The sequence below is a fragment of the Pelodiscus sinensis genome, chromosome 24 (genome assembly GCF_049634645.1).
Source record: "Pelodiscus sinensis isolate JC-2024 chromosome 24, ASM4963464v1, whole genome shotgun sequence".
NCBI lineage: Eukaryota > Metazoa > Chordata > Testudines > Trionychidae > Pelodiscus > Pelodiscus sinensis.
In genome coordinates this window covers 24,992,211-25,007,433 of record NC_134734.1, presented here as the reverse complement: position 1 = coordinate 25,007,433, position 15,223 = coordinate 24,992,211, and the positions used below count along the sequence as shown (strand labels likewise).

The window sequence follows — 15,223 nt, the reverse complement described above, 5'->3', positions numbered from 1 at the left end:
GCCAGAGACCAGAGGACCAGCGCCCCCTGGCTGTCCGGGAGGGGCTGAGTGACAGGCCGATAACCAGCCCCGCACAGAAGGTGGCCTCTGGACACCCCAGGCGGTGGGGGAGGGAAAACGTATGGGACTTAGCAGCGGGGGGGACACGCGAAGAGCCGCCCGCCAGGCCCAGCCTGGTCTGTGGCCTCAGTGGTCCCCGGAGGGTCCAGAGTCCGGGCGCCGCCCAGTCCCAGCCCTGCATCCGGCAATGGCCCGAGGCTGGCGCTCCGTCCGCAGCTCTCCGCGCAGGCTGGTACCCGGCTCTGCCCGTCTAACAGCGCCAGGCCAGGCGTGGGCTCGGGGGGGAGGCGGGGCAGGCTGGGGAATGGGGCAGCCCCCTGCGGACGTGTCCTTCCTGAGCCCTGCCCCCACCATCCTCTTGAGTCTTGTTGTGCGAGCCCCCCCCCCCCCCCCGCCACCCAGCCCTTCCCTCCTTGAGCTTCTTTTCTCCCTGCAGCCCCTGTTCCTGGGGCGGGGGCACATCCCGGGGGCCCACAGCTCGGTCCCACTTGCCGTCCGTAGCTCTGTTCCCCGCCAGCGTCTCCCGTCTCCCTGCCCATCGAACCGCCGACTGCACCCTGAACAGCTGATCCCCGTGATCAGGCACCGGGGGGAGCGGGGCCAAGTGCCTTTGCCTCGTTAACAGTGGGGGCCCTGATGGGAAAGGGCTGGAGGACCCGCCCCCCCGCTCCAAAACCCGGAGTTTAGCTGCCCCGTCACCGTGTCGGCCATGCCGGTTCCAGTGCCCGTCTGCGGCGTGCCGCTCTGCTGACAAACGTGGTGCAGTTTGTCTCACTGAACGTCCGTCGGTCTCAGGCTCCTACGTGGCTTCGGGCCAGCTGCTTGAAGCAACGTAGCTGCCCGAAGGCACAGATGGCACCTAATGGGATTTTCCCACGCGCCTAACTCCCATTGATTGCCCTAGGAATTAGGCACCTGTCTGTCTCCCATCTTGCGGTGCCTGCCTGCCTTTGACAGCCTGGCCCTGGGGTGCTCTGGGACGTTTTATCCCCTCCCCTGGCTCCAGAAGTGAGGAGATTCCTTGGGGCGGGCCATGGGCTGTGTAATTGGTTCTACTCAGGGGGATGAGAAGAGGAGCTGGTCTTAAACGATACAGTGAGCATCAGTCACTGCCCATTGCCTTTGGGGCAACACAGAAACACGCCAGTGAGCTCAGTCGTCATTTATTGTGACTTGGTGCGATACAAGAGTGAAGCAGAGACCCCGCCGGGCGCCCAGGGCTGCATGTCTGCTGCAGAGCAGAGCTCTCATTTCGCCCAGCCAGGGCCCGAAAGGCCTGGTCGTGCAGCCAAAACCCTCGCCATGCCCCTACAAGTCACGGCAAGCGGGATGGCAAGATCCAGGCAGCTCTGGGTGATACTTGACAGCAGTTCACATAGGGACCCAGGAGCACTGTGCTGTCCGTGGTCTAAGCAGCACAAATAGACCCAAAGACTGATCGATCCAACCGGTAAGGAGGCGGAGATGCTATAGACGTGTATGCATGGAAGATGGGGTGTGTGTAGACAGAGAGGTTCATAGAGGGGATACCTAGAGAGGTGGCTACGCTAGAGTCGATCTAGTAGGTGACTAGATACAATAGCAAGACAGAGCTCACACGTATTAGTCATTACACCCCTGACACCAAAGAGCCACGAGAAACCAAGCAGGAACTTCACCCAAGAGCACAGCACCCACCAGCCCCGTGTGCTGGACACATCTCTGCCAGGACTGGTTCACCTGCTCACATGCACCCAGGAACCCTACAAAGGCTGGAAGGAAAATGTGGGGATGAGGTTTTGGAAGGGACCCAGGAAAGATCGGTGGGTGGAAGCCCATGCATTCCACTGGGGAAAGTGGGCACCGCTGCAGGTTCCACGCTCTGTCCGCCGGAGAAAGCGGGCAGCGCTGCAGGTTCCACACTCTGTCCACCAGAGAAAGCGCGCACCGCTGCAGGTTCCACGCTCTGTCCGCCGGAGAAAGCGGGCACCGCTGCAGGTTCCACGCTCTGTCCGCCGGAGAAAGCGGGCACCGCTGCAGGTTCCACGCTCCGTCCACCGGGGAAAGCGGGCACCGCTGCAGGTTCCACGCTCTGTCCGCCGGAGAAAGCGGGCACCGCTGCAGGTTCCACGCTCTGTCCACCAGAGAAAGCGGGCAGCGCTGCAGGTTCCATGCTCTGTCCGCCGGAGAAAGCGGGCAGCGCTGCAGGTTCCACGCTCTGTCCACCGGAGAAAGCGGGCACCGCTGCAGGTTCCACGCTCTGTCGGCCGGAGAAAGTGGGCACTGCTGCAGGTTCCACGCTCTGTCCACCGGAGAAAGCGGGCAGCGCTGCAGGTTCCACGCTCTGTCCACCGGAGAAAGCGGGCACCGCTGCAGGTTCCACGCTCTGTCGGCCGGAGAAAGTGGGCACTGCTGCAGGTTCCACGCTCTGTCCACCGGAGAAAGCGGGCAGCGCTGCAGGTTCCACGCTCTGTCCGCCGGAGAAAGCGGGCACCACTGCAGGTTCCACGCTCTGTCCACCGGAGAAAGCGGGCACCGCTGCAGGTTCCACGCTCTGTCCGCCGGAGAAAGCGGGCACCACTGCAGGTTCCACGCTCTGTCCACCGGAGAAAGCGGGCACCGCTGCAGGTTCCACGCTCTGTCTGCCGGAGAAAGCGGGCACCGCTGCAGGTTCCACGCTCTGTCTGCCGGAGAAAGCGGGCAGCGCTGCAGGTTCCACGCTCTGTCCGCCGGAGAAAGCGGGCACCGCTGCAGGTTCCACGCTCTGTCCGCCGGAGAAAGCGGGCACCGCTGCAGGTTCCACGCTCTGTCCGCCGGAGAAAGCGGGCAGCGCTGCTGGTTCCACGCTCTGTCCACCAGAGAAAGCACGCACCGCTGCAGGTTCCACGGTCTGTCCACCGGAGAAAGCGCGCACCGCTGCAGGTTCCACGCTCTGTCCACTGGAGAAAGCGGGCACCGCTGCAGGTTCCACGCTCTGTCCGCCGGAGAAAGCGGGCAGCGCTGCAGGTTCCACGCTCTGTCCGCCGGAGAAAGTGCGCACCGCTGCAGGTTCCATGCTCTGTCCACCGGAGAAAGCGCGCACCGCTGCAGGTTCCACGCTCTGTCCACCGGAGAAAGCGCGCACCGCTGCAGGTTCCACGCTCTGTCCACCGGAGAAAGCGGGCAGCGCTGCAGGTTCCACGCTCTGTCCGCCGGAGAAAGCGGGCACCGCTGCAGGTTCCACGCTCTGTCCGCCAGAGAAAGCGGGCAGCGCTGCAGGTTCCACGCTCTGTCCGCTGGAGAAAGCGGGCACCGCTGCAGGTTCCACGCTCTGTCCGCCGGAGAAAGCGGGCAGCGCTGCAGGTTCCACGCTCTGTCCGCCGGAGAAAGCGCGCACCGCTGCAGGTTCCATGCTCTGTCCGCTGGAGAAAGCGGGCAGCGCTGCAGGTTCCACGCTCTGTCCACCGGAGAAAGCGGGCACCGCTGCAGGTTCCACGCTCTGTCCGCCGGAGAAAGCGCGCACCGCTGCAGGTTCCACGCTCTGTCCGCTGGAGAAAGCGGGCAGCGCTGCAGGTTCCACGCTCTGTCCACCGGAGAAAGCGGGCAGCGCTGCAGGTTCCACACTCTGTCCACCGGAGAAAGCGGGCAGCGCTGCAGGTTCCACGCTCTGTCCACCGGAGAAAGCGGGCACCGCTGCAGGTTCCACGCTCTGTCCGCTGGAGAAAGCGGGCAGCGCTGCAGGTTCCACGCTATGGCCATTCCTGGTGCGGTGGTGTGAGGTAAAGCTGCTTCTCCACGGTCTGCTCCAGCAGGTAGACATAGAGCGGGCTGCAGGGCAGGCAGGCTTTGGCGTCCTCTGCACCTGTCTCATCCGGCTCCTCCTCGGAGCTTGCAGACTCAGGGTGGCTCTGGCTCCACTCGCCTTCTTGGGGCGCCTCTCCCAGCCACGGCTGAAGCTTGCTGGCCTGAGGGCTGCTCCTCTTGCTTGCGTGTTCCTGAGGCTCCTTTGGACAAGGGAGGCTCCTGTTGGCTTGTGGAGGCTCAGTGTCCAGCGGGAGGCAGCTCCTGTCGCCCCCTGGTGGCCGCTGAGGACGGCTCCCTTCCCGTTGTCCTTCCAGGTCACATGGCTGGTGCTGGCTCCCCGTCGCTGCTCGCGGCTCAGACTCTGGTGTCTCCCTGAGGATCCCATCGCCCTCCCTGTGTTCTGGTTCACGGAGCTGAGGCTGGCTGTCCTCCCTATGCTCAGAGTCTGTGGCCGCCTGGCGGCTGCCCTCACCTCCCGCTAGGGAGCCGTCCCAAGGCTGAAGTGGGATGCCCACCTCTCCAGTGGGCGAAGGCTTGGGCATGGCAGGGCATCTCGTGTAGTCCCCTGGGGCGTCAGCATCACGCTGGGTCCCCACATCCTCCCGCGCTTCAGGCTCCCTCCACAGAGGCAAATGCCCCTTCTCCTGCTCTGGCTCATGACTCCCTGGCTGCTGCTGGCTCACCTCTTCCACCCCAGCTTCAGGCTCAGGTGGCTGATGGCAGCGCCTCTGTTCCTCTCGAGGTTCAGGCTCACGTGGCTGACGGTGGCTGCTCTCTTCCTCTCTGGGTTCAGGCTTATTTGGCTGCTGGTGACTTCTCTCTCCCTCCTTAGGTTCCAGCTCATGTGGCTGATGGAAGCTCTGCTCGTCCTTTCTAGGTTCAGGGTCAAGTGGCTGATGGTGGCTCTGCTCGTCCTTTCTAGGTTCAGGGTCAAGTGGCTGATGGTGGCTCTGCTCGTCCTTTCTAGGTTCAGGGTCAAGTGGCTGATGGTGGCTCTGCTCGTCCTTTCTAGGTTCAGGGTCAAGTGGCTGATGGTGGCTCTGCTCGTCCTTTCTAGGTTCAGGGTCAAGTGGCTGATGGTGGCTCTGCTCGTCCTTTCTAGGTTCAGGGTCAAGTGGCTGATGGTGGCTCTGCTCGTCCTTTCTAGGTTCAGGGTCAAGTGGCTGATGGTGGCTCTGCTCGTCCTTTCTAGGTTCAGGGTCAAGTGGCTGATGGTGGCTCTGCTCGTCCTTTCTAGGTTCAGGGTCAAGTGGCTGATGGTGGCTCTGCTCGTCCTTTCTAGGTTCAGGGTCAAGTGGCTGATGGTGGCTCTGCTCGTCCTTTCTAGGTTCAGGGTCAAGTGGCTGATGGTGGCTCTGCTCGTCCTTTCTAGGTTCAGGGTCAACTGGCTGATGGTGGCTCTGCTCTTCTCCTCTGGGTTCCGTCTCAAGAGGCTGTTGGTAGCTCCGCTCTTCCTCTCTGAGTTCAGGCTCATGTGGCTTATGGAGGCTCCTCTCTTTCTCGGTTGTTTCTGGCTCACGTGGCTGATGGAGGCTCTTCTCTTCCCCTCTGGGTTCCGGCTCACGTGGCTGATGGAGGCTCTGCTCATCCTCTCTATGTTCAAAGTCACGTGGCCGGTGGCGCCTCTCTTCCCCTCTGAGTTCAGGCTCATGTGGCCGATGGAGGCTCTGCTCTTCCTCCCTAGGTTCAGGGTCAAGAGGCTGTCGGTAGCTTCGCTCTTCTCTGAGTTCAGGCTCGTGTGGCTTATGGAGGCTCCTCTCTTTCTCGGTTGTTTCTGGCTCATGTGGCTGACGGTGGCTCCTCTCTTCCCCTCTGGGTTCAGGTTCCCGTGGCTGATGGAGGCTCTGCTCTTCCTCTCTAGGTTCAGGCTCATGTGGCTGACAGTGGCTCCTCTGTTCTCCTTTGGGTTCCGGCTCACGTGGCTGATGGAGGCTCTGCTCATCCTCTCTCGGTTCAAACTCATGTGGCTGGTGGCTCCTCTCTTCCCCTCTGAGTTCAGGCTCATGTGTCCGATGGAGGCTCCGCTCTTCCTCCCTAGGTTCAGGGTCAAGAGGCTGTCGGTAGCTCCGCTCTTCTTCTCTAGGTTCAAGCTCACGTGGCTGGTGGTGCCTCTCTTCCTCTCTGGGTTCAAGCTCTTGTGGCTGACGGTGGCGCCTCTCTTCCCCTCTGGGTTCAGGCTCAAGTGGCTGTCGGTAGCTCTGCTCTTCTTCTCTGAGTTCAGGCTCGTGTGGTTTATGGAGGCTCCTCTCTTTCTCTATTGTTTCTGGCTCATGTGGCTGATGGCGGGTTTTCTCTTCTCCTTTGGGTTCAGGTTCCCGTGGCTGATGGAGACTCCTCTTTTCCCCTCTAGGTTCAGGCTCATGTGGCTGACGGTGGCTCCTTTCTTCCCCTTTGGGTTCCAGCTCATGTGGCTGATGGAGGCTCTGCTCAGCCTCTCTAGGTTCAAACTCACTTGGCTGGTGGCGCCTCTCTTCCTCTCTGGATTCAGGCTCACGTGGCAGATGGAGGCTCCTCTTGTCCTTTCTGGGATGTGTCTGACGGCAGCTCCTCTCACCCTCTCTAGGTTCAGGGTCACAAGGCTGACGGTGGCTCTTGTCATCTTCTCTGGGTTCAGGCTGCCATGGCTGCCGTGGGCTACTACCATCCTCTCTGGATTCCGGCTCACGTGGCAGATGGAGGCTCCTCTTGTCCTCTCTGGGACGTGGCTGATGGCAGCTCCTCTCTCCCTCTCTAGGTTCAGGGTCACAAGGCTGACGGTGGCTCTTGTCATCCTCTCTGGGTTCAGGCTCACGTGGCTGACGGCAACTCCACTTATCCACTCTCAGTTCAGGTTCCCATGACTGATAGTGACTTCTCTCATCCCTTCGCAGCTTAGGCTGCCCTGGTTGATTGTGTCGTTTGTCATTCCTTCTGTACTCAGTCTCACATCTTTCATGAGAATATCTGTCATCCCCTTGGTGTTCTGGGGAATTTGGTTGATGGTGGCGCCTCTTTGCCCCTTGTGATTTAGGTGCATGTCTTTCCGAATGACTCATTTTGTCTTCTCGTGTTCCAGATTCCCGTCGCTGGGGACAGTGTTCGTCACGGTTTCTACGTTGCAATATGTGTCTGTCATAGAGGCGTGTCTCATCCTCTCGTGGTTGAGTTTCATGGGACTGATGGGAAGTTCCGTCGTTCTCTCTCAGTTCAGCAGCGTCTGTTTCGTAGTGGTGTCTCTCAGCCCCTCGTAGTTCAGGCTCACGTGGCTGATGACGGCTTTCTTCCCTCCTAGCTTCTCGATCACACCTTTCATAACCATGCCTCTCATCCCTTCGCTGCTCAGGTCTACTTGGCTGATAGTGGGTCTTCGCACCACCTCGTGGTTTCTGTTCTCTGGGCCAGTAGTGACTCTTACCACCCTCGATTGGTTCTTGCTCAGAGCGTCTCCTCTCATAACCTTGTGGCTCAGGCTCACGTGGCTGATGGGAGCTTCTGTCATCACCTCGCCATTCAGGATCATGCGGATGCTGCTGCCTCCTGTCTACCTCCCGTCTCTCGTGGTCACGTATCCCATAGTGGCGCCACTCATCCTTTTGTATCTCAGGCTGTCGTGGCTGAGGGTGGTGTCTCTCTTCCTCTCTTGCTTCAGGCTCACATGCTCCAGCCCAGCTCCTCTCAGCCCCTTGTGGTTCAGATTCACGTGGCTGATGGTGCCTTCTGTCATTCTCTCTCTCTTCAGATACACGTATTTCATGGCAGCGTCTCTCATCCCCTTGTGGCTTAGGCTCACGTGGCTGATGGCGGTATCTCTCTTCCTCCATTGGTTCAGGCTCATGTGGTTCATAGCACCAGCTTTCAGCCCCTCGTGGCTCCGGTTCATGTGGATGCTCAGATGGCTTAGGTTCATACTCAAATGGCTCACAGCAGCTTCTCTCATCCCCTCGTGGCTCAGACTCACGTGGCTGATGGCGGCGTGTCTCTGCCTCCCTCGGTTCAGGCTCACATGGTTCATAGCTCCAGCTTTCATCCCCTCGCAGCTCCGGTTCACCTCGTTGATGGTGGCTTCTGGAATTTTCTCTAGGTTTAGGCTCATGTATTTTGTGACGACCCCCCTGGTCCCTGCGTGGCTCCGTCTCATGTGGCTGCCAGTGGCTTTTTTCCGTCTCTCTGGCTTCAGGCTCAGGCATTTCGTAGCCTCCCTTCTCACATGGCTGCTCGCAACTCCCCTTGGCTCTTCCTGCTTTGGGCGCTGGGCCCTGCTTCCCACTCATTTCCTTCTCTGCTCTTGGGGGGAGACGTTGTTTTGGCTGCAGGTACCAGTAACAAACCTTTGCCACTCTGAACACCAGCAGCAGGAATTCATTGAAATCGACAGCCCCGTCCTCGTCATGATCCAGGAGTTGCAGAACTGCCTCTATGGTCGGAGGATCATAGGGGGTCTGCAGGAAAACCCACACCAGGGGAATTGGTATTTATCTTGCTGGCCCGTCCCAGCTACACATGCAAAGGCAGATGGGCCACAGTCTCCCTACATCCACCTCCCCACCCTGTTCCCTCTGACCTTTTCCGTCCTTGTGTGGAATAAATTGTTTGTGCACCGAGGCATGTATGGATGTGCACCACTAGGAGAAACAAGCTGTTCTGCTAATCAGCTGGGTGGGACTGGAGTCTCTCCTGAGTGGCCGCACAAAGGCCCAGTGTAACGGCTCCCCACAGCTTCTTCCCTTCTCACCAGCTCCCGCATGCCAGCCCTCTGCACTCCATCCCGTCAGTCATCCCTGGCTGCCAGCCCACCGACTGGCAGGTTCCCTCCCCTTCGAGAGACACCAGCTCCTCCCCTGGAGTTTATTGTCGGTCACCCGTCCCTGGAGGAGAATCCCACCTCAACCCCACTTCTTCCCTCCACTTCTCTCCCTGGGACATCAAGGTCCCCTCCCCCGCTTCTTTCAGCTTCATGGTCAGTGTTCGTCCAGCCCCGGATGACCCTCCACAGCCGACGTAGGAATCCAGAGGATGTGGATTCATCCGTCCCTTTCAGGCCGAATCTCTCACGCTGCACAAGCTATAGGCTGCATCTAGACTGGCATGATTTTGTGCAAAAGCGGCCACTTTTGGGCAAGATGTTGCCGCCTGTCTACACTGGCCATGAGTATTTGCACAAGAGCACTGACTTTGTAATGTGCAAAATCAGTGGTTCTTGCGCAAATACTCCGACACTCCCACTCAGGGATAAGCCCTCTTGTGCAAATATTCTACACTGGCACGGATGCTTTTGCGCAAAAGCAAATCTTTTGCGCAAAGGCACATGCCAGTATAGACGCTCTCTTGTGCAAATACTTGTAATGGAAAAACTTTTCTGTTAAAAGTATTTGCACAAAATCATGCCAGTCTAGACGCAGCCATGGTGTTTGAGAGAGGAACGGATAACTTGGCTGGTGTTACTGCACATGAGAGCAGAATGGATAACCCGGTGTTACTGGGTGTGAGAGGGGAACGGATAACCCGGTCGGTGTTACTGGGTGTGAGAGCGGAACGGATAACCCGGTCGGTGTTACTGGGTGTGAGAGCGGAACGGATAACCCGGTCGGTGTTACTGGGTGTGAGAGCGGAACGGATAACCCGGGCGGTGTTACTGGGTGTGAGAGTGGAACGGATAACCCGGTCGGTGTTACTGGGTGTGAGAGTGGAACGGATAACCCGGTCGGTGTTACTGGGTGTGAGAGGGGAACGGATAACCCGGTCGGTGTTACTGGGTGTGAGAGTGGAACGGATAACCCGGTTGGTGTTACTGGGTGTGAGAGCGGAACGAATAACCCGGGCGGTGTTACTGGGTGTGAGAGAAGAACGGATAACCCGGTCGGTGTTACTGGGTGTGAGAGGGGAACGGATAACCCGGGCGGTGTTACTGGGTGTGAGAGAAGAACGGATAATCCTGTCGGTGTTACTGGGTGTGAGAGTGGAACGGATAACCCGGGCGGTGTTACTGGGTGTGAGAGGGGAACGGATAATCCGGTCGGTGTTAGTGGGTGTGAGAGGGGAACGGATAACCCGGTCGGTGTTACTGGGTGTGAGAGAAGAACGGATAACCCGGTCGGTGTTACGGGGTGTGAGAGCGGAACGAATAACCCGGTCGGTGTTACTGGGTGTGAGAGCGGAACGAATAACCCGGTCGGTGTTACTGGGTGTGAGAGCGGAACGGATAACCCGGTCGGTGTTACTGGGTGTGAGAGCGGAACGAATAACCCGGTCGGTGTTACTGGGTGTGAGAGCGGAACGGATAACCTGGTCGGTGTTACGGGGTGTGAGAGCGGAACGGATAACCCGGTCAGTGTTACTGGGTGTGAGAGCGGAACGGATAACCCGGTCAGTGTTACTGGGTGTGAGAGAAGAACGGATAACCCGGTCAGTGTTACTGGGTGTGAGAGAAGAACGGATAACCCGGTCGGTGTTAGTGGGTGTGAGAGCGGAACGGATAACCCGGTCAGTGTTACTGGGTGTGAGAGCGGAACGGATAACCCGGTCAGTGTTACTGGGTGTGAGAGAAGAATGGATAACCCGGTCAGTGTTAGTGGGTGTGAGAGTGGAACGGATAACCCGGTCGGTGTTACTGGGTGTGAGAGCGGAACGGATAACCCGGTCGGTGTTAGTGAGTGTGAGAGCGGAATGGATAACCCGGTCGGTGTTAGTGGGTGTGAGAGGGGAACGGATAACCCGGTCGGTGTTACTGGGTGTGAGAGCGGAACGGATAACCCGGTCGGTGTTAGTGAGTGTGAGAGCGGAACGGATGACCCAGTCGGTGTTAGTGGGTGTGAGAGGGGAACGGATAACCCGGTCGGTGTTACTGGGTGTGAGAGCGGAACGGATAACCCGGTCGGTGTTAGTGAGTGTGAGAGCGGAACGGATAACCCGGTCGGTGTTACTGGGTGTGAGAGCGGAACGGATAACCCGGTCGGTGTTACTGGGTGTGAGAGCGGAACGGATAACCCGGTCGGTGTTAGTGAGTGTGAGAGCGGAACGGATAACCCGGTCGGTGTTAGTGGGTGTGAGAGCGGAACGGATAACCCGGTCGGTGTTACTGGGTGTGAGAGGGGAACGGATAACCCGGTCAGTGTTACTGGGTGTGAGAGCGGAACGGATAACCCGGGCGGTGTTACTGGGTGTGAGAGTGGAACGGATAACCCGGTCGGTGTTACTGGGTGTGAGAGTGGAACGGATAACCCGGTCGGTGTTACTGGGTGTGAGAGGGGAACGGATAACCCGGTCGGTGTTACTGGGTGTGAGAGTGGAACGGATAACCCGGTCGGTGTTACTGGGTGTGAGAGCGGAACGGATAACCCGGTCGGTGTTAGTGGGTGTGAGAGGGGAACGGATAACCCGGTCGGTGTTACTGGGTGTGAGAGCGGAACGAATAACCCGGTCGGTGTTACTGGGTGTGAGAGCGGAACGGATAACCCGGTCAGTGTTAGTGGGTGTGAGAGCGGAACGGATAACCCGGTCGGTGTTAGTGGGTGTGAGAGGGGAACGGATAACCCGGTCGGTGTTACTGGGTGTGAGAGCGGAACGGATAACCCGGTCGGTGTTAGTGGGTGTGAGAGGGGAACGGATAACCCGGTCGGTGTTACTGGGTGTGAGAGCGGAACGGATAACCCGGTCGGTGTTAGTGAGTGTGAGAGCGGAACGGATAACCCGGTCGGTGTTAGTGGGTGTGAGAGCGGAACGGATAACCCGGTCGGTGTTACTGGGTGTGAGAGCGGAACGGATAACCCGGTCGGTGTTAGTGAGTGTGAGAGCGGAACGGATAACCCGGTCGGTGTTACTGGGTGTGAGAGCGGAACGGATAACCCGGTCGGTGTTAGTGGGTGTGAGAGTGGAACGGATAACCCGGTCGGTGTTAGTGAGTGTGAGAGCGGAACGGATAACCCGGTCGGTGTTAGTGGGTGTGAGAGCGGAACGGATAACCCGGTCGGTGTTACTGGGTGTGAGAGGGGAACGGATAACCCGGTCAGTGTTACTGGGTGTGAGAGCGGAACGGATAACCCGGGCGGTGTTACTGGGTGTGAGAGGGGAACGGATAATCCGGTCGGTGTTAGTGGGTGTGAGAGGGGAACGGATAATCCGGTCGGTGTTAGTGGGTGTGAGAGGGGAACGGATAACCCGGTCGGTGTTACTGGGTGTGAGAGCGGAACGGATAACCCGGTCGGTGTTACTGGGTGTGAGAGGGGAACGGATAATCCGGTCGGTGTTAGTGGGTGTGAGAGGGGAACGGATAATCCGGTCGGTGTTAGTGGGTGTGAGAGGGGAATGGATAACCCGGTCGGTGTTACTGGGTGTGAGAGCGGAACGGATAATCCTGTCGGTGTTAGTGGGTGTGAGAGGGGAACGGATAACCCGGTCGGTGTTACTGGGTGTGAGAGCGGAACGGATAATCCTGTCGGTGTTAGTGGGTGTGAGAGGGGAACGGATAACCCGGTCGGTGTTACTGGGTGTGAGAGCGGAACGGATAACCCGGTCGGTGTTACTGGGTGTGAGAGGGGAACGGATAATCCTGTCGGTGTTACTGGGTGTGAGAGGGGAACGGATAACCCGGTCGGTGTTACTGGGTGTGAGAGCGGAACGGATAATCCTGTCGGTGTTAGTGGGTGTGAGAGGGGAACGGATAACCCGGTCAGTGTTACTGGGTGTGAGAGCGGAACGGATAATCCTGTCGGTGTTACTGGGTGTGAGAGGGGAACGGATAACCCGGTCAGTGTTACTGGGTGTGAGAGCGGAACGGATAATCCGGTCGGTGTTAGTGGGTGTGAGAGGGGAACGGATAATCCGGTCGGTGTTAGTGGGTGTGAGAGGGGAACGGATAACCCGGTCGGTGTTACGGGGTGTGAGAGGGGAACGGATAACCCGGTCATTGTTAGTGGGTGTGAGAGCGGAACGGATAACCCGGTCGGTGTTAGTGGGTGTGAGAGGGGAACGGATAACCCGGTCGGTGTTACTGGGTGTGAGAGGGGAACGGATAACCCGGTCGGTGTTAGTGGGTGTGAGAGCGGAACGGATAACCCGGTCGGTGTTACTGGGTGTGAGAGGGGAACGGATAACCCGGTCGGTGTTACTGGGTGTGAGAGTGGAACGGATAACCCGGTCGGTGTTAGTGGGTGTGAGAGGGGAACGGATAACCCGGTCGGTGTTACTGGGTGTGAGAGGGGAACGGATAATCCTGTCGGTGTTAGTGGGTGTGAGAGGGGAACGGATAACCCGGTCGGTGTTACTGGGTGTGAGAGCGGAACGGATAATCCGGTCGGTGTTACTGGGTGTGAGAGGGGAACGGATAACCCGGTCATTGTTAGTGGGTGTGAGAGCGGAACGGATAACCCGGTCGGTGTTACTGGGTGTGAGAGTGGAAGGGATAACCCGGTCGGTGTTACTGGGTGTGAGAGCGGAACGGATAATCCTGTCGGTGTTACTGGGTGTGAGAGGGGAACGGATAACCCGGTCGGTGTTACTGGGTGTGAGAGTGGAACGGATAACCCGGTTGGTGTTACTGGGTGTGAGAGCGGAACGAATAACCCGGGCGGTGTTACTGGGTGTGAGAGAAGAACGGATAACCCGGTCGGTGTTACTGGGTGTGAGAGGGGAACGGATAACCCGGGCGGTGTTACTGGGTGTGAGAGAAGAACGGATAATCCTGTCGGTGTTACTGGGTGTGAGAGTGGAACGGATAACCCGGGCGGTGTTACTGGGTGTGAGAGGGGAACGGATAATCCGGTCGGTGTTAGTGGGTGTGAGAGGGGAACGGATAACCCGGTCGGTGTTACTGGGTGTGAGAGAAGAACGGATAACCCGGTCGGTGTTACGGGGTGTGAGAGCGGAACGAATAACCCGGTCGGTGTTACTGGGTGTGAGAGCGGAACGAATAACCCGGTCGGTGTTACTGGGTGTGAGAGCGGAACGGATAACCCGGTCGGTGTTACTGGGTGTGAGAGCGGAACGAATAACCCGGTCGGTGTTACTGGGTGTGAGAGCGGAACGGATAACCTGGTCGGTGTTACGGGGTGTGAGAGCGGAACGGATAACCCGGTCAGTGTTACTGGGTGTGAGAGCGGAACGGATAACCCGGTCAGTGTTACTGGGTGTGAGAGAAGAACGGATAACCCGGTCAGTGTTACTGGGTGTGAGAGAAGAACGGATAACCCGGTCGGTGTTAGTGGGTGTGAGAGCGGAACGGATAACCCGGTCAGTGTTACTGGGTGTGAGAGCGGAACGGATAACCCGGTCAGTGTTACTGGGTGTGAGAGAAGAATGGATAACCCGGTCAGTGTTAGTGGGTGTGAGAGTGGAACGGATAACCCGGTCGGTGTTACTGGGTGTGAGAGCGGAACGGATAACCCGGTCGGTGTTAGTGAGTGTGAGAGCGGAATGGATAACCCGGTCGGTGTTAGTGGGTGTGAGAGGGGAACGGATAACCCGGTCGGTGTTACTGGGTGTGAGAGCGGAACGGATAACCCGGTCGGTGTTAGTGAGTGTGAGAGCGGAACGGATGACCCAGTCGGTGTTAGTGGGTGTGAGAGGGGAACGGATAACCCGGTCGGTGTTACTGGGTGTGAGAGCGGAACGGATAACCCGGTCGGTGTTAGTGAGTGTGAGAGCGGAACGGATAACCCGGTCGGTGTTACTGGGTGTGAGAGCGGAACGGATAACCCGGTCGGTGTTACTGGGTGTGAGAGCGGAACGGATAACCCGGTCGGTGTTAGTGAGTGTGAGAGCGGAACGGATAACCCGGTCGGTGTTAGTGGGTGTGAGAGCGGAACGGATAACCCGGTCGGTGTTACTGGGTGTGAGAGGGGAACGGATAACCCGGTCAGTGTTACTGGGTGTGAGAGCGGAACGGATAACCCGGGCGGTGTTACTGGGTGTGAGAGTGGAACGGATAACCCGGTCGGTGTTACTGGGTGTGAGAGTGGAACGGATAACCCGGTCGGTGTTACTGGGTGTGAGAGGGGAACGGATAACCCGGTCGGTGTTACTGGGTGTGAGAGTGGAACGGATAACCCGGTCGGTGTTACTGGGTGTGAGAGCGGAACGGATAACCCGGTCGGTGTTAGTGGGTGTGAGAGGGGAACGGATAACCCGGTCGGTGTTACTGGGTGTGAGAGCGGAACGAATAACCCGGTCGGTGTTACTGGGTGTGAGAGCGGAACGGATAACCCGGTCAGTGTTAGTGGGTGTGAGAGCGGAACGGATAACCCGGTCGGTGTTAGTGGGTGTGAGAGGGGAACGGATAACCCGGTCGGTGTTACTGGGTGTGAGAGCGGAACGGATAACCCGGTCGGTGTTAGTGGGTGTGAGAGGGGAACGGATAACCCGGTCGGTGTTACTGGGTGTGAGAGCGGAACGGATAACCCGGTCGGTGTTAGTGAGTGTGAGAGCGGAA

General features: G+C 58.6%; 1 protein-coding gene across 1 annotated transcript in view; it reads right to left on the bottom strand.

Moving 5' to 3' along the window:
* The window catches only part of LOC102459675 (uncharacterized), a 39,984-nt gene that overhangs the window by 3,629 nt on the left and 21,132 nt on the right, over positions 1 to 15,223 (bottom strand). The window contains exons 3-4 of the mRNA XM_075908318.1: positions 3,816 to 8,240; positions 1,850 to 3,601 (exon numbers count right to left, since the gene is read on the bottom strand). Of these exons, the coding sequence (XP_075764433.1) occupies positions 1,850 to 3,601; positions 3,816 to 8,240 (6,177 nt within the window). The remainder of the gene's footprint in view (positions 1 to 1,849; positions 3,602 to 3,815; positions 8,241 to 15,223) is intronic.